This window comes from Salvelinus alpinus, chromosome 4 (assembly GCF_045679555.1).
Source record: "Salvelinus alpinus chromosome 4, SLU_Salpinus.1, whole genome shotgun sequence".
NCBI classification, from domain to species: domain Eukaryota; kingdom Metazoa; phylum Chordata; class Actinopteri; order Salmoniformes; family Salmonidae; genus Salvelinus; species Salvelinus alpinus.
In genome coordinates this window covers 23,116,472-23,140,731 of record NC_092089.1, presented here as the reverse complement: position 1 = coordinate 23,140,731, position 24,260 = coordinate 23,116,472, and the positions used below count along the sequence as shown (strand labels likewise).

Below are 24,260 nucleotides of genomic sequence, written 5' to 3'. Positions count from 1 at the left end.
TTATGCTGGCACTGACTAGAACACAGAGAATAGTATTATGCTGACACTGACTAGAACACAGAATAGTTTTATGCTGACACTGACTAGAACACAGATAATAGTTTTATGCTGGCACTGACTAGAACACAGAGAATAGTTTTATGCTGGCACTGACTAGAACACAGAGAATAGTATTATGCTGGCACTGACTAGAACACACAGAATAGTATCATGCTGGCACTGACTAGAACACAGAGAATAGTATTATGCTGGCACTGACTAGAACACAGAGAATAGTATTATGCTGGCACTGACTAGAACACAGAGAATAGTATTATGCTGGCACTGACTAGAACTCAGATAATAGTATTATGCTGGCACTGACTAGAACACAGAGAATAGTATTATGCTGGCACTGACTAGAACACAGAGAATAGTATTATGCTGGCACTGACTAGAACACAGAGAATAGTATTATGCTGGCACTGACTAGAACACAGAGAATAGTTTTATGCTGACACTGACTAGAACACAGAGAATAGTATTATGCTGGCACTGACTAGAACACAGAGAATAGTATTATGCTGACACTGACTAGAACACAGAGAATAGTATTATGCTGGCACTGACTAGAACACAGAATAGTATTATGCTGACACTGACTAGAACACAGAGAATAGTATTATGCTGGCACTGACTAGAACACAGAATAGTTTTATGCTGGCACTGACTAGAACACAGAGAATAATATTATGCTGGCACTGACTAGAACACAGAGAATAATATTATGCTGGCACTGACTAGAACACAGAATAGTTTTATGCTGGCACTGACTAGAACACAGAATAGTTTTATGCTGGCACTGACTAGAACACAGAGAATAATATTATGCTGGCACTGACTAGAACACAGAGAATAATATTATGCTGGCACTGACTAGAACACAGAATAGTATTATGCTGGCACTGACTAGAACACACAGAATAGTATTATGCTGGCACTGACTAGAACACAGAGAATAGTATTATGCTGACACTGACTAGAACACAGAGAATAGTATTATGCTGACACTGACTAGAACACAGAATAGTATTATGCTGGCACTGACTAGAACACAGAGAATAGTATTATGCTGACACTGACTAGAACACAGAGAATAGTATTATGCTGACACTGACTAGAACACAGAATAATATTATGCTGACACTGACTAGAACACAGAATAATATTATGCTGACACTGACTAGAACACAGAATAATATTATGCTGACACTGACTAGAACACAGAGAATAGTATTATGCTGACACTGACTAGAACACAGAATAATATTATGCTGACACTGACTAGAACACAGAATAATATTATGCTGGCACTGACTAGAACAGGCCTGATAAATCTTAGAAATCACATGATCTCAGGGAAAAGCACAGTTGCACTGACCAATGGGAGCATAGACTCTCATTGTGAAATGGAAGAATCTCTCTCCAATGTTCCCCAGTTTTTGACCGCGTAAGCCAAACAGTTAAATAAACTGCTCTGTTTGTAACACCAGATCTAATCCTGTGAAGAGTCTTTTGAATAATAATATCCCAAAGATGACTTTCTTCTTTTAGTTGTAATCCTTTCTTGCCCATATTGAACCAACCAGTTGAAGATAACTATACAACAGTTGTCTTTTCAATGAAGTTGTGACAATTTCTTGATTATTGATGATTGACAGTAAGTGGCATCCTGCCTCAATCAGGCAGTGACTACAAGTGACATAACTTTTGTCTCAGAGGGAGAGGGGAAGGGAGGGGCATAAGAGATTGACATGAGGATTGAGAAAGAGAGAAAAGGGAGAGATCTATATAAGCTGAGTGAATAAAACTGTGAAGATCGGGTCTGTGGACAGAGCAGGAGGAAAGACAGTGAACAGGAACCATGGGCTCTCCCGTCTGTCTTATGGTGCTCTTCATTTTGGCTGCTGAGTCTGTACATGGACAGGACAGGTAAATGTTTCAACAATATCTTCATGAAACATTTCATTATGCAATATCAGTGCATTCCTGTGTCCTGTATGTGCGTGTAGCTTTAACTCTAACTTTTACTTACTTATATTTTAGCATGGTCACATGCACTGTAAAAACATTATTCAGGTGTTTAGTAAATCATACTTGAAAATATAATTATTTTGATATAAACAAAACGTTTATCTTTAGTTGAATATAATTAGTTCTTTACATGACTTGTTCAATCAACCCCGACCCCCCAAAAAATGATGAATTCAGCATAAGATAAATGCAGTATCTTAACGACTGTTTGTGTGGAAAAACAACTACCAGGAAAATTGTGTTTAACTTACTCAATTATCATAATATTTCCTTTCAACTAAAGAATTTTAAGTTCTTCCAACAACTTGCCATGTGGCTCTTAAAAAAAAACTTTACGATACTTTTACACAATGTTGTATGCACATTTGAAGAATGAAAAAATCCCATTTCTACATTAGTATCAAACAGTTTGTTCTGCTATGAGGTGTAATGGATCACGATGAACGGATATCCAAACCGTAGGGCAAAGTGACGTTCAATGATGTGACCACCCATTCTCAGTATTAGTAAGATCATGCGCGCCACTCTTGACAGAGGCAAGTACATAAACTACAACGCTTGCAACTTTACCTCCAGTTAGTGCTCGTGGAAAAAGCTCTGCTCTCAATAATTCCTGTTACAGTGGATAAAGATGCCAAGCGATGAAATACATAAAGCCATGTTTAACACTAACACTGTTTAACACCATCAATGAAAGTACCTAAACAGAAAGATTAAGTAGATCAAATTAAGTTGTCTCTTAGCCATTTTTTTTTTATGCTGGACTTAATATATGAGTGTTTGTGAAACACTAAAATGTAAGTATATTATACCTAAAAATACCTCATGTTGGAAATCCTCCAAAAGCTGATGGAAATAGTTGCCTACATTTTTTAAAGTGGAACTAGCACAATATGTTTTACAGTGCGAGATGTCTATATTCCAGTTGTATTCTAATCTATTGTTTCAACTCAGATTAATCTAAGTACTTCAATGCCTCTGAATGACTTGCACATTTAGCATTTTGATATACTGGTGTTCGACAAACATAAAACATCTTTAGGTTTTTGTCTCTGACCTTAAAGTGATACTTTACATTCTAGACTGTTAAAAGTATTGGATGGTAGATACAGTATTCTAAATGCTACCTTCTCTGGCTCAGGTTCTTTATCTCAGCTCCCAATGTGTTCCATGTGGGGGTGAAGGAGCGTGTTTATGTCCAGCTGGGTAAAGCCCTCCTGAATAAACGTGTTACCCTCTACCTGGAGCATGAGGACACTGCAAATCTGATGTCTCAAAAGAGCAGCACTCTGTGTACTGAGGAGGGACAGATCCAAACTGTGGAACTAGAGGTATGACTTAGTGAGACTTGCCTAGGTAAAATGAATGACCATACAGACTTCATCACAAACAAGACATAGGAGATACACTAGGTCTTATTGGTTTCATTTCAATGTTTTTCCCACCTTGCAGGTAGAAAGGGACAAGCTGCCCATCTTTGTGAATATTCCCTATCTTATGCTGGTGGCTGAGATGGATGGGGTCAAAGACAGGAAGATGGTGAGGGTCCTAGTCTCCCAACACAGAGGCTACATCTTCATTCAGACTGACCAGCCTATCTACAACCCTACACAGCAAGGTACATCTACAGTCTACATGAAATAGAACCCCATTCTTAAATGGATACTTGTGATTTTGGCAGTGAGGCCCGTTATCTACTTCCCCCCCAGAGTCAGATGAACTTGTGGATATCATTTTTATGTGTCTGTGTCCAGTATGAAGGAAGTTAGAGGTAGTTTCGCGAGCCAATGCTAACTAGCGTATCTGCTAAGACACCTAGAGACATCTGACTCTGGGGAAGTAGAGAAAGGGCCTTACTGCCAAAATCCCCAAGTACAACTTTAATATTGGTCAAAGGTTTACAATTAAGATATTATATTAGGATTTTTTTTTACCAGTGAAATACAGGATATTTACCCTCAACCACTCAATGAAGCCCCATGATGACGTTTTTCACATCTCTATTTTTGTGAGTACAAACTTTTAATTTGACCACATTCTGACCACATTCCGTTGTTACATTTCATTTCATGAAGTGTTGAAATGTTTATCATTGTGGTGGAGATCTTTGATGTTTGAAAGAGTTGTGAAATAGTAACTGATTTGTATAGTAACTGATTTGTATAGTAACTGATTTGTATAGTAACCGATTTGTATAGTAACTGATTTGTATAGTAACTGATTTGTATAGTAACTGATTTGTATCTCCTTGGTAGAATGCTGCGGGCAACCGGATAATGAAGACTCTTAAGAGAGCTACGGATGGAATATTCACAGATATCCCTTTTAATATCCCTGATGTCTCAGAGTACAATCATATATTATGTGCTATAGAAATTTCACAATTATTCAATGTTAGCATCTATTAATTGACTGATGTTGTGCAACTATCCTTCTTTGATCAATTGATTACATGATTTACTTAAACACTACATGATAATAAGACAAGCTAATATCATAGCTGGTGTGTTTTGATTTTAGAATGGGTGTGTGGAGGATCGTGGCTCATTACCAAGGAGATGAAAAGAATGCTGTTACTCGAGAATTTCAAGTCAAGAAATTTGGTTCATATTTTCTTTTTTTATCTCCTTTGCTCAACTTACTCTCTATTTACCATTTGAATATTTCAAGTTTAAAGCCAATCTTTCTTAAAATATTTTACTTAAATTGTATTCATGCTATTATTTATAGATTTTCTTACACATGGAGGAAGGATAAGAAATGTTTTGTTGTTCTGAACCTGTTTTTGTGTTTCAGTGCTGCCGAGCTTTGAGGTGACCGTCATACCTGAGCAGAGCTACTTTCTATTGAACACTGAACAGTTCACCTTCACAATTTTAGCCAAGTAAGATTTAATCCTGATGTCAACTGTTTCCCCACTACAACATCTAGCTCCTGACAAAGTGCTGAAAATAACATGTCAAATCAAATCAAATTGTATTTGTCACTTGCGCCGAATACAACATGTGTAGACCTTACAGTGAAATGCTTACTTACAAGCCCTTAACCAACAATGCAGTTTTAAGAAAACACCCCCCCAAAAAGTTAGATATAAGTAAGAATAACTATTCATTAAAGAGCCGCAGTAAATAACAATACGGTGCTATATACAGGGGGTAAAGGTACAGAGTGAATGTGGAGGCTATATACAGGGGGTAAAGGTACAGAGTGAATGTGGAGGCTATATACAGGAATGTGGAGGCTATATACAGGGGGTAAAGGTACAGAGTGAATGTGGAGGCTATATACAGGGGGTAAAGGTACAGAGTGAATGTGGAGGTAAAAAACAGGGGGTAAAGGTACAGAGTGAATGTGGAGGCTATATACAGGGGGTAAAGGTACAGAGTGAATGTGGAGGCTATATACAGGGGGTAAAGGTACAGAGTGAATGTGGAGGCTATATACAGGGGGTAAAGGTACAGAGTGAATGTGGAGGCTATATACAGGGGGTACCAGTACAGAGTGAATGTGGAGGCTATATACAGGGGGTAAAGGTACAGAGTGAATGTGGAGGCTATATACAGGGGGTAAAGGTACAGAGTCAATGTGTGGGGGCACCGGTGTCAAGGTAATTGAGGTAATTGAGTCTTATGGCTTGGGGGTAGAAGCTGTTTGAAGCCTTTTGGACCTAGACTTCGTGCTCCGGTACCGCTTGCCATGCGGTAGCAGAGATAACAGTCTATGACTAGGGAGGCTGGAGTCTTTGACAATTTTTAGGGCCTTCCTCTGACACCGCCTGGTATAGAGGTCCTGGATGGCAAGAATCTTGGCCCTGGTGATGTACTGGGCCGTACGCACTACTCTCTGTAGTGCCCTGTGGTTGGAGGCTGAGCAGTTGCCATACGATGCAGTGATGCAACCCGTCAGGATGCTCTCGATGGTGCAGCTGTAAAACATTTTGAGGATCTGAGGACCCATGCCAAATCTTTTCAGTCTCCTGAGGGTGATTAGGTTTTGTTGTGCCCTCTTCACGACTGTCTTGGTGTGCTTGGACCATGTTAGTTTGTTGGTGATTTGGACGCCAAGGAACTTGAAGCTCTCAACCTGCACCACTACAACCCAGTCGATGAGAATGGGAGTGTGCTCGGTCCTCCTTTTCCTGTAGTCCACAATAATCTCATTTGTCTTGATCACGTTGAGGGAGAGAGAGGTTGCTGTCCTTGCACCACACGGCCAGGTCTCTGACCTCCTCCCTACAGGCTGTCTCGTCGTTGTCGGTGATCAGGCCTACCACTGTTGTGTCATCAGCCAACTTAATGATGGTGTTGGAGTCGTGCCTGGCCGTGCAGTCATGAGTGAACAGGGAGTACAGGAGGGGACTGAGCACGCAAATGTAACTTTAGTTCGGGCTATGTGGTTCTCATTGAGACATTCACCCAAGTACAAGTCCTCTAAATGTTTATCAAATCTATGAATATGTTATAGAACTCTGTAATTGTTATCAGTTGGTCTGACTTCACTGCATTTCCCCCTCAGGTACTCCTATGGTGAGAGTATAAAGGGAGCTTTCCACTGCCGGTTTGGAGTGAAGGAGAAAACACAGGGGCCGGATGGTGAAAAGGAGAAGATTGTCTTCATCAGAGGATTGGAGCTGACTGGATCGGTGAGAGGATAAATGTGGCATATTTCAATCAACATATCTGTACTCTTCAATCAGAGAAGAAGACTCACAAAGACTAAAGCTCTGAAGGACAACTGAAGTGGTGGCCAACCTATTTCTACATAAAGTTACAACATTTTGGTTTAAGCAAAGCTTGAGTTATGGTTTGACCTGAAACCTGTCGCTTGTCTTTTTCTCTCAGATACAAGCTGGAGAGGGGTCAGCGGTTCTCCAGGAATCCAAGCTTATCGAGCAACTCAAATCCAACCTCAACACCACCCTCTCAGACGTGGTCCAGAGCAAAGCACAGCTTTACGTGGCAGTGTCTGTCACTGACATCATCAGTAAGGCATCAGTTGTTGTTCTTAGTTTGAACAAAAAGAGACTTTTGAAATGTGGTACAGTCATACAGTAGGTACAAGACAACTAAACCATGTTGGTACTGTACTGTCTTTATCCCTTCACCAGGTGGTGAGCTACAGGAAGCAGAGGTGTCTCTTCCTGTTGTTTCCCAGCGTTACACTGTAGACCTGTCCCGTACCCGCTCTCACTACATCCCTGGAGTTCCCCTCAGTGTAGTGGTAAGTCTAAATTTGGATGACAGAGATACGTTAGATTGAACAATGTCTATCTGTGAAATGATAAACTGTATATTGTTTTGTCCGGTGATCTGTTAGGTGGTGGTCCGTCTCCCAAATGGTTCCCCAGCTGTTGGAGAGCCAGTGAGAATGCATCTGCCAGAACTCCAGGATGGAGACCAAACTGTAAAGACTAACCAGCAGGGAGTAGTGTGGCACGATTTTAACCTTCCCAATTTTGATCGTGACATTAATGTGGAGGTAAGTATAACAAAATAGTCCAAATAAAACTGTAGCTTCTAGCAGTAGCTTTAAGCAATACAGCAATAGGCTGTGAACAAAACACTGAAGAAATAATATGAAACTAAAGACTTTGGATTGATTCTCTCTTCTTTTATCCCATGTTTTCCCCTCTCTGTTTCCATCAGGTGACTGTAGATGACCAGAAAATAACCAAAGACGTCAAACGTGCATCGTCTCCTGGGAACAGCTATCTGAGCGTGAGCGTGAGCCAGAAGATTCTGACGCCGGGTCAATCCCTTTCCGTTGTATTCAAAGTCTTCAATGGGCCACCAGAGGATGGGTTTATTTACTACATGGTGAGAGATATATGCCCAATGTATGACCATATTAGAGACACATATTTCCCTCAGATTACACAGATCCCCCGAACATTTGAAAACGAACCCGATTTTGATAAACTCCCATATCTACTGGGTGAAATACCACAGTGTGCCATCATCCCATAACTACTGGATGAAATACCACAGTGTGCCATCATCCCATAACTACTGGGTGAAATACCACAGTGTGCCATCACAGCAGCAAACTTTGTGACCTGTTGCCACAAGAAAAGGTCAACCAGTGAAGAACAAACACCATTGTAAATACAACCCATATTTATGCTTATTTATTTTCCCTTTTGTACTTTAACCATTTGTACATCGTTACAACACTGTATATATATACATACATAATATGACATGTGTAATGTCTTTATTCTTTTGGAACTTCTGTGAGTGTAATGTTTACTGTTCATTTTTATTGTTTATTTCACTTTTGTATATTATCTACTTCACTTGCTTTGGCAATGTTAACATATGTTTCCCATGCCAATAAAGCCCCTTGAATTGAATTGAATTGAAATCATAAGGAACAGGACATGGTGGAAAAGTTCTATAACTGAGAGGAAAAACAATGACTTTTCTGTTTTTAATCGTCAGGTGTTCAGCCGTGGAGTGCTAACAAAACAGGGTTCTGTCAAATCAGGGGACTTAACAAAGATTCAGCTTCCAATCACGCCTGATATGACCCCCTCCTTCCGTCTGATTGGCTACTACTATGATCAGAAAGGTGACATCATTACTGACTCTGTGTGGGTAGACGTCAATGATGTTTGTGAGGGGACAGTGAAGGTGAGTAAACAGTGACAGGAGTAGATAAGCATCAGCTTTGACAGAGAGAGTTCTGGAGAATCAGACAGCAATATGGCCAAAGCCTGTTAGAAACACAAAACAAAGAAAGAGAAATAAAGGGTTGAATCTGTGCTGAATGTTAATAAGTTACAATTCAGTTCAGAGTCATTTACTAATGATACGTATTTGGTGTTATCATCCTAATCTTTTCCTATGTATATTTATATGCTCTAGGTAAAGTCAAAAGATGAATATCTACCAGGAAACACCGCAAAGCTGGAGATAGACTTAAATGGTCAGAAGGCCAAAGTTGCCTTGCTGGCTGTGGACAAGGCTATCTATGCTCTCAATGCCCACAACAAACTCACCCCCAAACAGGCAAGCTACTATTATTTTATTATTATTATTTTTTTATGGGGGGGGGGGGTGTAGATCAGCTTTAATATTGCAGAAAGATTGTAGCTTCCATCAATGTAATTGTCTGCATAATTTCTAATCCCCCAATATATTTTTTTGTGAATATACAGTACCAGTAAAACGTTTTAGAACACCTACTCATTCAAGGGTGTTCTTTATTTTTACTTTTTTCAAATTATAGAATAAATGTGAAGACATCAAAACTATGAAAAAACACATATGGAATCATGTAGTAACCAAAAAAGTGTTAAACAAATCTAAATATATTTTATATTTTAGATTCTTCAAAGTAGCCACCCTTTGCCTTGATGACAGCTTTGCACACTCTTAGCATTCTCTCAACCAGCTTCATGAGGAATGCTTTTCCAACAGTCTTGAAGGAGTTCCCACATATACTGGGCACTTGTTGGCTGCTTTTCCTTCACTCTGCGGTTTAACTCATCCCAAACCATCTCAATTGGGTTGAGGTCGGGTGATTGCGGAGGCCAGGTCACCTGATGCTCTCCATCACAAATAGCCATTACACAGCCTGGAGGTGTGTTTTGGGTCATTGTCCTGTTGAAAAACAAATGATAGTCCCACTAAGGGCAAACCAGATGGGATGGCGTATCTTTGAAGAATGCTGTGGTAGCCATGCTGGTTAAGTATGCCTTGAATTCTAAATAAATCACCAACAGTGTCACCAGCAAAGCACCCCCACACCATCACACCTCCTCCATGCTTCAAGGTGGGAACCACACTTGCGGAGATCATCCGTTCACATTTACATTTACATTTAAGTCATTTAGCAGACGCTCTTATCCAGAGCGACTTACAAATTGGTGCATTCACCTTACTACTCTGCGTCTCACAGAAACACGGCGGTTGGAACCAAAAATCTCAAATTTGGACTCATCAGACCAAAGGACAGATTTCCATCCGGTCTAATGTCCATTGCTCGTGTTTCTTGCCCCAAGCAAGTCTCTTCTTCTTATTGGTGTCCTTTATTAGTAGTTTCTTTGCAGCAATTCGATCATGAAGGTCTGATTCACGCAGTCCCCTCTGAACAGTTGATGTTGAGATGTGTCTCTTACTTGAACTCTGTGAAGCATTTATTTGAGCTGCAATCTGAGGCTGGTAACTCTAATGAACTTATCCTCTGCAGCAGAGGTAACTCTGGGTCTTCCTTTCCTGTGGCGGTCCTCATGAGAGCCAGTTTCATCATAGCACTTGATGATTTTTGCGACTGCACTTGAAGAAGCTTTCAAAGTTCTTGAAATTTTCCACATTGACTGACCTTCATGTCTTAAAGTAATGATGGACTGTTGTTTCTCTTGGTTTATTTGAACTATTCTTGCCATAATATGGACTTGGTCTTTTACCAAATAGGGCTATCTTCTGTATACCACCCCTACCTTGTCACAAAGGTGAGGGATCAGCCCAGAACTACACGGCAGGACCTGGTCAATGACCTGAAGAGAGCTGGGACCACAGTCTCAAAGAAAACCATTAGTAACACACTACGCCGTCATGGATTAAAATCCTGCAGCGCACACAAGGTCCCCCTGCTCAAGCAGGCGCATGTCCAGGCCCGTCTGAAGTTTGCCAATGACCATCTGGATGATCCAGAGGAGGAATGGGAGAAGGTCATGTGGTCTGATGATTCAAAAATAGAGCTTTTTGGTCTAAACTCCACTCGCCGTGTTTGGAGGAAGAAGAAGGATGAGTACAACCCCAAGAACACCATCCCAACCGTGAAGCATGGAGGTGGAAACATCATTCTTTGGGAATGCTTTTCTGCAAAGGGGACAGGACGACTGCACCGTATTGAGGGGAGGATGGATGGGGCCATGTATTGCGAGATCTTAGCCAACAACCTCCTTCCCTCAGTAAGAGCATTGATGATGGGTCGTGGCTGGGTCTTCCAGCATGACAACGACCCGAAACACACAGCCAGGGCAACTAAGGAGTGGCTCCGTAAGAAGTATCTCAAGGTCCTGGAGTGGCCTAGCCAGTCTCCAGACCTGAACCCAATAGAAAATCTTTGGAGGGAGCTGAAAGTCCGTATTGCCCAGCGACAGCCCCGAAACCTGAAGGATCTGGAGAAGGTCTGTATGGAGGAGTGGGCCAAAATCCCTGCTGCAGTGTGTGCAAACCTGGTCAAGAACTACAGGAAACGTATGATCTCTGTAATTGCAAACAAAGGATTCTGTACCAAATATTAAGTTCTGCTTTTCTGATGTATCAAATACTTATGTCATGCAATAAAATGCTAATTAATTACTTAAAAATCATACAATGTGATTTTCGGGATTTTTGTTTTAGATTCCGTCTCTCACAGTTGAAGTGTACCTATGATAAAAATTACAGACCTCTACATGCTTTTTAAGTAGGAAAATCGGCAAAATCGGCAGTGTATCAAATACTTGTTCTCCCCACTGTATATGCCAATTATGTGATGATCCGACCGCATTCTGTCCCCTATCAACACTTTTTAAACTTTTGGTGCCAGAGAGAATGGTATAAGAAAGTAGTCAAGACGACTAGCTTGATTAAGCCTCCGCCATGTATATCTCACTAAATCAGGGTGTTTAAGTCTCCATATATCCACTAATTCCAATATATCCATGACATTCATGATTTCCTTAAGTGCCTGAGGGTGATAGTTTGTAGTGTGATTTCCTTTCCGGTCCATAGAGGTATTTAAGACCGTATTAAAATCTCCCACTATAATAATAGAGTCTAGTGTTGCTTGTAGAGTTGATAAATTCTTATATATATTTTCAAAGAAGCTTGGATCATCATCATTATTCGGACCGTGTAGGTTAACAAGCCATATTTGTTTATTGTCCAATAACATATTTAAAATAATCCATCTACCTTGAGGATCTGTTTGGACAATTTGCACATTTGGATCAAAATTATTGTTAATTAAAACCATCACCCCTTTTGAATTTCTTTGCCCATGGGAGAAATATATTTTGCCCCCCCAGTTCTTTTTCCACAAAACTTAATCTAAAACTGTTGAATGGGTTTCCTGTAAACAATAGATATTATAATCCTTCTCTTTTAGCCAGGTAAATACTGATCGTCTTTTCTTATTATCTGCTAAGCCATTACAATTGTAACTGGCTATACTTATTTCACCACTTACCATAATGAGACACACCTTTCAATTCTTTTTATCAAAATATATTTTTGTAAACGTACTATTAAAAAGTAACATAATGATTGAGTGTCTATATAGTTGTACCATGATATTTGCATTTCTACTAAGTAAACCTCCAATTGGTCCCTACTATTCCACCCGCTAAAAGCCCTCATCTCGAGTTGGGTTGTCATCCTAATGCCCGGCAGACCACCCTCGACCCCCTGTATCCCATAGCCCTGAACCGACTGGTAATACCCATACCACCTCTACCTTGTCACAACACAACTAATTGGCTCAAACGCATTAAGAAGGAAATAAATTCCAGAAATGAACTTTTAACAAGGCACACCTGCTAATTGAAATACATTCCAGGTGATTACCTCATGAATCTGGTTGAGAGAATGCCAAGAGTGTGCAAAGCTGTCATCAAGTCAAAGGGTGGCTACTTTGAAGAATATAAAATATGAAATATAGAAAAGAAAAACCCTTGAATGAGTAGGTGTGTCCAAACTTTTGACTGGTACTGTATATACACATATACAAGCTACTATTTACTAAAGAATAATAATGCATACTGTCTCCTCCACATTATTTCCTCTAAAACTCACTCCTTATAATGTACAGGTATAAATATATTCTATGCAATAAAGACCAAAAGGCTCTTGTTGACTAACAGTGTGAATATTTTGTGTGCCGTTCAAAGGTATTCTCGTCGATGCAGTCCTATGACCTTGGTTGCTCATACGGTGGCGGCTCAGATACAGCCTCTGTGTTGAACGACGCTGGCTTGTCATTCATCTCCAACTCTCATGTGCTATCTAAGATGAGGAAGGGTATGAGGAGCGTAGTGTGATTGAACTAAACAGCTGTCTAGTGTCTACACGACTTCTTCTTTGGGCCGTAGTTTCTGAATGATGTTCTCTGGTATAGGGTTAAAACCCCTTTAGGAGGTAGACAACTTAACATTTCACAGACATGGATCCACTAAACTAGACGTGACATTGGCTGGGACTTAATGCCCAACCTTCAAAGAAAAAAAAACGAATACAATTTTTAAAAAACACCAACTCAGACGTACATTTCAACAAAGCATTAATGACATTAGTTGCTCAAAACCTACATGTTCCCACAATATGTTGATGTTCTATGTTGATGTTTTGATTTGATGGTCTTCACCCTACCGTATGTGTGTTTGTCTTAGGGTTTAACTGTGAGTCAGGCTTCAGACGACAGAGGCGTTCCCTGGACCTCCAGGAGCAGATGGTGTCCATAAGTATTACAACGTTACTTTACTCTGACTGTCACTAACTGCTGGCTGAGGTGGTGGGAGAGACAGTTCATCAGTCCTGGCAGGTACGAACTAAAACCTTTTGTCACTTGACCTTTTGTCACTATGTCACCATGTCCAACTCCCAGAATCCAGTTACTCAGATGCCAAGCTGCAGGAGTGTTGTTCTCATGGCTTGTCCCTGATCCCCATGCTGAGGACGTGTCAGCAGCGAGCCGAGAGAGTGGCACGAGCCAATAAGGACCATGTCTGTGTCAAGGCCTTCCTGGACTGCTGCATAGAGGGAGAGAAGTTGAGGGAGAAGAAGAAACGAGACGATGCCCAGAGAGGGCATGGCAGGAGTGAGGATGACTTGATTGTTGGGGATATTACCATTCTAACATGTATAACATGGTAACAAAATGATAACAGCCACTATTCTTTAGACAGACATGGGAATTTTGAAACAAAATATCTGACTTGTTATAACTTAAAAGGATTGGGTGAGAATAGGATCTTAAAAGGTTATATTATTGTGACACCTTTAGTCTGCACTCTCTCCTCTTAGCTACGAGTGCCACAGACATCGAAGACTTCTTTGACACAACCAATCAGCAAATACGCAGAAGTTTCCCCCCAAGCTTTGCATTCTCAGTGGTCGATATAAACGGCAAAGGAAGGTGAGAAATCGACATTTAGACACACAGTAAATCGGCGCCATGTGTCTGAAACACTGTTGTAATTTGTCTCTCTCTCTGTCTCCCTTAGTCACACTGTGGCTCTGCCTGATTCCATCACCACCTGGGAGATACAGGCTGTCAGCTTGTCTGATTCTCATGGTAACATCCTCCTCCTCTATTGGTTCATATTCCTGTACCTAGATAGTAAGAAATGTGTGGTGACATTCTGGAGAGTAATGGACCTGTCTGTGTGTGTCCTTCCTGCAGGCATCTGTGTGGCAGAACCACATGAGTTCCGTGTGTTTAAGAAGGTTTTTGTCTCTCTGAGGCTGCCGTACTCAGTCAAAAGATTTGAGCAAATGTCTATTGTTCCTGTTGTCTACAACTATTGGGACCAGGATGCACAGGTTGAGTTAAATCACTTTCTGTAGTACTACAGTTTTACACTTCAGAAGCATATACAGAGAGATAAAATGCAGCTGATGGACCACCTTCCTCCTTCTCAGATTGCCCTCCACATGGAGAGAAATGACAAGCTCTGTTCACCAGGCTCCAGTTCCATCAAAACCTATGTCAACGTCACCGTGGAGGCCCACTCCTCCAAAGCCGTCACTTTCTCTGCAGTACCCATGGAAACCGGCCCCATACCCATCAAAATACGCCTTTATGACATAGAGAATGAGGACGGCAGTGATGCTATTGAAAAGATTCTGAATGTTAGAGTAAGTATACAAAAAATATCGGGAAAAGTTACTACTACAGAAAAAATGATCTGAAGATCCATTACTGTAAAGCTACTGCATGTATGTAATATAATAGTTTCTCATATTGTAGACGGAGGGAATAGAGAAGAGAGTGGAGGAAACTCATTTTGTTGACCTGAGTGGCGATATTGGTGAGATTGCTAACAGAATATCTATGATGGCAGCATTTTATTTACATAATAGTTTATGTCATAAAAAGCACCAACCAGCTTCTCTCATTCTCTGTTGTCAGGGAAGAGTGGCCAATCTTTCATGATTAATGGAAAGTTACCAGACAACACAGTCCCTGGCTCCAGCACCAATATCTTCGTCAAGATGGAAGGTCTGACTCATTTTACCCTCCAATCATTTCTCTTCACAACAGTATTGTCAGTTTAATTAATATCCAATCTCGTCCATTCCCCAGGGGAGCTGTTTGGCAAGTCCACTTCCATAACCCTGCTCTCTTCCGATGGGGTTAAAAGCTTGCTCAATGCCCCTCATGGATGTGCAGAGCAGACTATGAAACGTATGGCCCCCACAGCCCTGGCCCTCCGCTATATGGACCTTAGCCAGCGCTGGTATGAGCTGAGCCCTGGCATCAGAGATACGGCCCTCCAGTTCACAGAGCAAGGTGTGGGAGAACTGGAATGAAGATGTTTTATTTTCATTTGTAGTAAGAAACACAAAATACTATCTCTCTCTCTCTCTGTCAGGCTATATGAGAATTTTGACATTTAAAAAGGGTGATGGATCGTATGGAGCTTGGAAGCACCATCCAACCAGTTACTGGTCCGTACATCTCTCTTTACATTGCTTGTTTTTGTGGTACTGTAGTTTTCTGTCTGTCTGGAATAAAAGCCTGTAAACACTGCAACTCTTCAGGACTGGAGCTGGCCGATCCTATCACAGTGTTTGTTACCCTTCCTCTCAAGGCTGACGGGCCTTGTTGTGAAAGTGATGTCTCTGGTGGCAGAACGTCAGAATGCAGGCGGTGGAGAGAAGGGGAGATGGGCACAGGGTGTGTCTGAGCAGGATATCATTGATTCAGTCAGATACCTCCTGGTTAAACAGAAGGAGGATGGATCATTCTCGGACCCTAACCCAGTCATACACAGGGAAATGCAGGTAAAGCATTATTAAAAACACTAGTTTTAACATGAAGATCACTTTATTGGTCAGTTTCACACAAGGTCCAACTGAAATTTGACTTCCGCTTTTAACTCCTCCGAAAGACACACATAACATATACAGGTTTTGGAGAGGTGTGGGAGGCTTCCACACTGGACGCCTGGGGAGCTGTTGTTGTGTGGGGGTTAAGTGCCTTGCTTAAAAGCACAACAGCAGGCAAAGGCATCTAGGATTTCATTCCAGCAACCCTCTGGTTACCAACTCAGTCAGACGCAGGACTCGAACTGGCAACCCTCCTGTATTTCAACAGAGTATTTTCTCTTTATCTGTTGAGTTGAGTTGTCTCTTTCTCTCTAGGGAGGCATTGGAGGGATAGAGGGAGATGTCTCCATGACTGCTTTCATAACTGTGGCTCTAAATCGCTCCCTCCCTTTCCTGACAGACAACAAGGAGCGTAACGATACGGTAAGATAGGTGGACATATTTCCTTATTAACTCACACGTGTTAAGTATAGTGTACTTTTGTGTTACCAATTAACCGACTTCAACTTAATCATCCGTTTAAATCAGCCGTCTCTATCCTGGAGAAGAAGAAAAACAGAGACATCAAATGCTTCTATTTTTAACCAGAACGGCTAAATGCTCTGTGTTTGTGTTTGTGTAGAAAGCCGTTATCTCCAAAGCCACCGACTACCTGCTCTCACGTGTTGAGGGGCTACAGAGGCCCTACGCTGTGGCCATAACAGCCTACTGTCTGTCAGTCTGTCTGTCTGACCGGACACAGGCTGAGCCTGCCTGGAAAAAACTCAAAGGACTGGCAACTAAAGGTATTGTCCTATTACACTCCTGTTATAGGTCAGATTGGTGTGGGCTGATGGGGGATTGCTGCTGACATTGATATTCTTTGACTCCTCCTGACAGTGAAAGACCATTGCCATGGGTGGTATGCTAACGCTGGCATGGTGAATGAGGAAAAGAAACATTATGTACCGACAACAGAGGCCATAACAGTAGAGACTACAGCCTACGCCCTGTTAACTGCAGTGGCTCATAAGGACACAGAGTGGGCAAACTCTGCAGCCTGCTGGCTGACTTCACAGGAGAACTATGGAGGAGGTTTCAAGTCCACACAGGTGAGATATACTGTACTGATGGAGGAGACTTCAAGTCCACACAGGTGAGATATACTCTACTGATGGAGGAGACTTCAAGTCCACACAGGTGAGATATACTGTACTGATGGAGAAGACGTCAAGTCCACACAGGTGAGATATACTGTACCGATGGAGGAGACTTCAAGTCCACACAGGTGAGATATACTGTACTGATGGAGGAGACTTCAAGTCCACACAGGTGAGATATACTGTACTGATGGAGGAGACTTCAAGTCCACACAGGTGAGATATACTGTACCGATGGAGGAGACTTCAAGTCCACACAGGTGAGATATACTGTACTGATGGAGGAGACGTCAAGTCCACACAGGTGGGATATACTGTACTGATGGAGGAGACTTCAAGTCCACACAGGTGAGATATACTGTACTGATGGAGGAGACTTCAAGTCCACACAGGTGAGATATACTGTACTGATGGAGGAGACTTCAAGTCCACACAGGTGAGATATACTGTACTGATGGAGGAGGATTCAAGTCCACACAGGTGAGATATACTGTACTGATGGAGGAGACTTCAAGTCCACACAGGTGAGATATACTGTACTGATGGAGGAGACTTCAAGTCCACACAGGTGAGATATACTGTACTGATGGAGGAGACTTCAAGTCCACACAGGTGAGATATACTGTACTGATGGAGGAGACTTCAAGTCCACACAGGTGAGATATACTGTACTGATGGAGAGCCAAACAATGCCAAAACATGATGTGGCTGCTTCATTGCCTCCGAGTGGATGTAGTTTCCTTGTCCCTAGTTAGCATGTTTTGCTAGTTTTCCGCCTTCATATTCAGTCCAACAACACTGATATCCTACTGATACAGTGACCCAGGGGTGATAGTCCCACTCATTGAGAGTCGATGGACATTTTACATTCTACACCATTTGGTAGAAATAACATGTTAAATGTCTACCTTCAATTTGTATCCAGTCTATGCATTCATCTTAATGTCTTTAGGATACTATAGTGGCTTTGGAGGCTCTCTCTGAGTATGCACTGAACAGTCCCCAACCTCCCATCACAGAAGTGGAGGTACAGTTCACTAGTCCAGGGAAGAGCGACATTCAGAAGCTGTCATTGGACAACAAGGGGGAGAAAGTAGAAACGGAGCTGAAGGTATACCCACTCCAACACACACACACACACACACACACACACACACACACACACACACACACACACACACACACACACACACACACACACACACACACACACACACACACACACACACACACACACACACACACACACACACACACACACACACACACACACACACATAACTCTCTCTCTCTGTCTCTACTTCGCCAGAAACTGATTGGTAATCCTATCATTAACGTAGCGCTAACGGGACGGGGAAAAGCCAAGATGAAGGTGCGCATCTTTATCATCAAAACATATTTCTTGATGTTCATTCAACCGTGTAAGATATTGATCTGTCTGGCAGGTTACGAAGGCTTACCATCTACTGGACACCTCAGACGACTGCAACCTTCTGTCAATCACAGTCAAAGTAGAGGGGAAAGTAGAGTACACTGGTGAGCAGCACCACTCTGATTCAGTGCTCCTTTTACGACAGGTTAGGATGTGTGTGACTGAGTTCCACTAGTACACTCTGATAACACTTTGTTTCATCAGCCCAGATTGTTGAAGACTACAACGACTATGAGGGGGACTACGGAGACGGAGACGGAGAGAAAAGGGAGGAAGAGGATGTCCCCCGATCAGCGATTGAGTGGTTTGACGCTCGCAGCAGACACAGAAGAGATACTCAGCAAAGCCGGAATTCTGAAAACGATGTTGAATACGAAGTCTGTGTGAGGTAAGTTAAACAGAGAGGTCTGTGTGAGGTAAGTTAAACAGAGAGGTCTGTGTGAGGTCAGTTAAACAGAGAGGTCTGTGTGAGATCAGTTAAACAGAGAGGTCTGTGTGAGATCAGTTAAACAGAGAGGTCTGTGTGAGGTCAGTTAAACAGAGAGGTCTGTGTGAGGTCAGTTAAACAGAGAGGTCTGTGTGAGATCAGTTAAACAGAGAGGTCTGTGTGAGATCAGTTAAACAGAGAGGTCTGTGTGAGATCAGTTCAACAGAGAGGTCTGTGTGAGATCAGTTAAACAGAGGTCTGTGTGAGGTCAGTTAAACAGAGGTCTGGGTGAGGTCAGTTAAACAGAGGTCTGTGTGAGGTCAGTTAAACAGAGAGGTCTGTGTGAGGTCAGTTAAACAGAGGTCTGTGTGAGGTCAGTTAAACAGAGGTCTGTGTGAGGTAAGTTAAACAGAGAGGTCTGTGTGAGGTAAGTTAAACAGAGAGGTCTGTGTGAGGTCAGTTAAACAGAGAGGTCTGTGTGAGATCAGTTAAACAGAGAGGTCTGTGTGAGATCAGTTAAACAGAGAGGTCTGTGTGAGATCAGTTAAACAGAGGTCTGTGTGAGATCAGTTAAACAGAGGTCTGGGTGAGGTCAGTTAAACAGAGGTCTGTGTGAGGTCAGTTAAACAGAGAGGTCTGTGTGAGGTCAGTTAAACAGAGGTCTGTGTGAGGTCAGTTAAACAGAGGTCTGTGTGAGGTAAGTTAAACAGAGAGGTCTGTGTGAGGTAAGTTAAACAGAGAGGTATGTGTGAGGTCAGTTAAACAGAGAGGTCTGTGTGAGATCAGTTAAACAGAGAGGTCTGTGTGAGATCAGTTAAACAGAGAGGTCTGTGTGAGATCAGTTCAACAGAGAGGTCTGTGTGAGATCAGTTAAACAGAGGTCTGTGTGAGGTCAGTTAAACAGAGAACTGGGTGAGGTCAGTTAAACAGAGGTCTGTGTGAGGTCAGTTAAACAGAGAGGTCTGTGTGAGGTCAGTTAAACAGAGGTCTGTGTGAGGTCAGTTAAACAGAGGTCTGTGTGAGGTCAGTTAAACAGAGAGGTCTGTGTGAGGTCGGTTAAACAGAGAGGTCTGTGTGAGATCGGTTAAACAGAGAGGTCTGTGTGAGATCAGTTAAACGGAGAGGTCTGTGTGAGATCAGTTAAACGGAGAGGTCTGTGTGAGATCAGTTAAACGGAGAGGTCTGTGTGAGGTCAGTTAAACGGAGAGGTCTGTGTGAGGTCAGTTAAACAGAGGTCTGTGTGAGGTCAGTTAAACAGAGAGGTCTGTGTGAGGTCAGTTAAACAGAGAGGTCTGTGTGAGGTCAGTTAAACAGAGAGGTCTGTGTGAGGTCAGTTAAACAGAGAGGTCTGTGTGAGGTCAGTTAAACAGAGAGGTCTGTGTGAGGTCAGTTAAACAGAGAGGTCTGTGTGAGGTCAGTTAAACAGAGAGGTCTGTGTGAGGTCAGTTAAACAGAGAGGTCTGTGTGAGGTCAGTTAAACAGAGAGGTCTGTGTGAGATCAGTTAAACAGAGAGGTCTGTGTGAGATCAGTTAAACAGAGAGGTCTGTGTGAGATCAGTTAAACAGAGAGGGAACTGATTCTGTCATGAATATACAAATAACAGCAGATTTGTGACTGGGATGAATATTTTGTGACTGCCTAGGCGATAGGGCAGTGGTTTTTCAGTAAGCTAACTAACTTGTATTCTTTAGTCATAGTCTGACCAGGAACCTCACAGGAATGTCCATAGCCGACATCACACTGCTCAGTGGCTTTGAGGCACAGACAGACGACCTGGACAAGGTGAGTCTTCATCATCATATAGAGTCTATATTAACACGTTACCAACCCACTCCTTTACTTTTCTTTAGTAATCAATGTTTTGTCAGTCTCTCCCCTCCTCTCTCTCCCCTGATCTTCCTCTCTCCAATCCCCCTTTTCATCCCTCGATCATTCCTTCCTCTCTCCTTTCCCCCTTTTCATCTCTCCATCATTCCTTCCTCTCTCCCTTCCCCCTTTTCATCCCTCGATCATTCCTTCCTCTCTGCCTTCCCCCTTTTCGTCCCTCCATCATTCCTTCCTCTCTCCTTTACCCCTTTTCATCCCTCCATCATTCCTTCCTCTCTCCCTTCCCCCTTTTCATCCCTCGATCCTTCCTTCCTCTCTTCCTCTTTCTCTAACTGTTGTCTCTCCACAGCTAAAGAACCCTGATGAACAATACATCTCTCACTACGAGGTCTCACATGGCAAAGTGCTGTTGTACTTTAATGAGGTGAGACTCACACAAACACGAATACACAAGCAACTCGGTGGAACAGTGTGAAATCGAAAAGCCCAAAGTTATTTTGTCTGTCTCTGTCCAGATTGAGGAAAGGGAGTGTGTAACGTTTAGGGCTGTGCAGACAGTAACTATAGGTTTACTGCAGCCTGCTCCGGCCACATTCTATGACTACTATGAACCAGGTATGCAAGGCTTTCTTTTCTGTACTTTTTTTTACCTTGATTGATTTTTTGTATCTGTCAAATAGTCTTCTGAATATATTAGCCATCACTAAAAAATAATGCATAATTTGACTATCTCTCCCCATCTGTCACTGTCTCTCTCTTCCTCCCGGTCTGTCTGTCTGTCTTTGCTAACATACACCTCCCTCCCTCCCTCCCTCCCTCCCTCCTCTCTCTCTCTCTCTCTCTCTCTCTCTCTCTCTCTCTCTCTCTCTCTCTCTCTCTCTCTCTCTCTCTCTCTCTCTCTCTCTCTCTCTCACACTCTCACTCTCTCTCTCTATCCTCTCTCCCTCCCTCCCTCCCTCCCCTCTCTCTCTCTCTCTCTCTCTCTCTCTCTCTCTCTCTCTCTCTCTCTCCTCTCTCCCTCCTCTCTCTCTCTCTCTCCCTCCATCCCTCCCTTCCTCCCCTCTCTTTCTCCTCTATCTCTCTTTCTCTCTCTCTCTCTCTATCCTCTCTCCCTCCTCTCTCTCTCTCTCTCCCTCCATCCCTCCCTTCCTCCCCTCTCTTTCTCCTCTATCTCTCTTTCTCTCAATCACACACACACACACACACACACATACACACACATACACACACAATCACAGACAGAAAGTGTACTACTTTCTATGCTGCACCAAAAAGAAGCAAGATGGTTTCAACATTGTGTTCAGGGGATGTGTGCCAGTGTTCAGAGAGTAAGTTGTTATTTCTATCACTATCGCCAACATTCTCTCAGTTCCCCTATTGAAGTATTCTCTCACTGTTATGGCACCAGACCTGGGTTCTAATAGTATGGAGAATTTGATTGAGCCTGCTTGTAGGGCCTTAAAGGCGTGATTTTACCATTTTGGGACTATTCCATTGGTTCTGGTTTCATAGGTTAGGGTCTGTATGACACTAAAGAAAGTCCCATTGGTTCTTTAGGGCCCTGCCACAAAGAGAAGGACACTTTTGGACCACTGAAGCTAGAGAAGAAAGATCGTTTTGAACATGCTTGCTATTCCCCCACTGTGGATTACGGTCAGTAGACAATTTAGCTATGAGTGTGACACAGGTCAATCATTTAACAGTTACAGTATGGGACAAATAAGGTGAAGCTAGTAATTCGTTTTAAATCTGGTTGTTTTAGGTTTCATTGTTCAAGTCATCAGTATGTCTGTGAAGAGTAACTTTGAACTCTACACAACTAATGTGACTCAGGTACTCCGAGCCAGTAAGTGATAATACCATTATTCCAATCCTGACTTGAGATCTCTGTCTGTAACTAGAATGTTCATGAAGACGTAACCATACATAGTACATGTACTTCTTTCTACGGTCATGGTAACTATGGTAACTCTGCGCCCTCTTTCTGCCAGCCGGAGATGTGAAGCTGGAGGAGAGCAAAGTGCGAGTGTTCGCCAAGAGGCTCCAGTGTAAAGGACAGCTAGAGACAGGGAAGAAATACCTCATCATGGGCAAAGATGGCTCCACCACCGACTCTACTGGCCAGTAAGTTCTGGCTATGATGTCATAAGACAACTGAAGATGTTTTTACCACTAAGGTCTTACTCTGTGAGAATTGGACTTCCCTGGTAAATGTGTCACCATTTCTCTGTTTGACTTTTAGGATGCAATACCTTTTGGAATCAAATACCTGGATTGAACAAGTGCCTAATGAGAAAAAGTGCAAAGGATCAAAGAACAAGACTACATGCAACAAATTTAAAGACTTTGTATCTGAGTACATGTTGAATGGCTGCACCCAGTGACTGGTTCACTGACACGTTAACATGCATACTCAACACATCATCTAGAAAATGAAATGTTTTTATCGAGTCATGTAATTCAGTGTTTGTAACATCCACTTTCAATACTTATCAAGATAAATAAAATTGCATTTTAACCACAACATGTAATTCAGTCTTTGCCCAACTTTACCAACAATATGAATGAAATGAGAAACATAAGACATCCATAATGTTTACAGGTTTATTTAATAATTGTGTTTAAGCACATGGCAATAAATACAAGGAACACACACTGACGATACAAAAAATTAAGAACACCTGCTCTTTTATTTATTTATTTTGTTTCACCTTTATTTAACCAGGTAGGCCAGTTGAGAACAAGTTCTCATTTACAACTGCGACCTGGCCAAGATTAAGCAAAGCAGAGCGAACAAAAACAACAACACAGAGTTACACATAAACAAACGTACAGTCAATAACACAATAGAAAAATCTGTATACAGTGTGTGCAAATGAAGTAAGGAGGTAAGAAAATAAATAGGCCAATAGTGGCAAAGTAATTACAATTGAGCAATTTACACTGGAGTGATATATGTGCAGATGAGGATGTGCAAGTAGAAATATTGGTGGGCAAAAGAGCAGAATTAAAAACAAATATGGGGATGAGGTAGGTAGTTGGTTGGATGGGCTATTTACAGATGGGCTGTGTACAGCTGCAGCGATTGGTAAGCTGCTCTGACAGCTGACGCTTAAAGTTAGTGAGGGAGATATAAGTCTCCAACTTCAGTGATTTTGCAATTCGTTTCCGTCATTGGCAGCATAGAACTGGAAGGAAAGGCCGCCAAAGTAGGTGCTGGCTTTGGGGATGACCAGTGAAATATACCTGCTGGAGCGCGTGTCACGGGTGGGTGTTGCTATGGTGACCAGTGTGCTGAGATAAGGCGGAGCTTTACCTG

General features: G+C 42.1%; 1 protein-coding gene and 1 long non-coding RNA gene across 3 annotated transcripts; both read left to right on the top strand.

Moving 5' to 3' along the window:
- The first annotated feature begins 1,818 nt into the window (after positions 1-1,818).
- Positions 1,819-23,465, top strand: c4b (complement C4B (Chido/Rodgers blood group)). 2 transcript variants are annotated; one of them, XM_071396080.1, is made up of 42 exons: positions 1,819-1,971; positions 3,215-3,404; positions 3,526-3,691; positions 4,011-4,081; positions 4,329-4,420; positions 4,594-4,676; positions 4,870-4,957; positions 6,589-6,715; positions 6,915-7,056; positions 7,181-7,293; positions 7,390-7,551; positions 7,719-7,889; positions 8,514-8,705; positions 8,940-9,083; positions 12,956-13,085; positions 13,454-13,525; positions 13,669-13,881; positions 14,088-14,199; positions 14,288-14,358; positions 14,467-14,606; positions 14,706-14,921; positions 15,034-15,094; positions 15,196-15,285; positions 15,370-15,576; positions 15,659-15,734; positions 15,878-16,070; positions 16,431-16,538; positions 16,738-16,900; positions 16,995-17,189; positions 17,718-17,734; positions 18,207-18,365; positions 18,564-18,626; positions 18,700-18,790; positions 18,891-19,074; positions 20,806-20,896; positions 21,291-21,365; positions 21,457-21,556; positions 22,180-22,269; positions 22,499-22,594; positions 22,704-22,787; positions 22,933-23,065; positions 23,184-23,465. In XM_071396080.1, exons 1-42 carry the CDS (start codon positions 1,904-1,906, stop codon positions 23,323-23,325), a joined length of 5,181 nt encoding a protein of 1,726 aa, XP_071252181.1. In that variant the 5' UTR covers positions 1,819-1,903; the 3' UTR covers positions 23,326-23,465. The 2 variants fall into 2 exon arrangements, with proteins under 2 accessions (XP_071252181.1, XP_071252182.1); XM_071396081.1 differs by lacking the exon at positions 17,718-17,734 and having other exon boundaries at positions 16,995-17,206.
- On the top strand, positions 5,174-5,431 carry LOC139573065 (uncharacterized). The gene is made up of 2 exons (XR_011674536.1): positions 5,174-5,273; positions 5,334-5,431. It is a non-coding gene; the product is annotated as an uncharacterized lncRNA (long non-coding RNA).
- Positions 23,466-24,260: the final 795 nt, after the last annotated feature.

What these genes read in the sequence shown, in the direction of transcription:
- c4b (XM_071396080.1), top strand. Translation starts at nt 1,904, where the DNA reads ATGGGCTCTCCCGTCTGTCTTATGGTGCTCTTCATTTTGGCTGCTGAG. An exon ending in CCTCCAGTTCACAGAGCAAG is followed by an intron (nt 15,577 to 15,658) that starts GTGTGGGAGAAC and finishes TCTCTCTGTCAG; the next exon opens with GCTATATGAGAATTTTGACA. An exon ending in TTCCCCCACTGTGGATTACG is followed by an intron (nt 22,595 to 22,703) that starts GTCAGTAGACAA and finishes TGGTTGTTTTAG; the next exon opens with GTTTCATTGTTCAAGTCATC.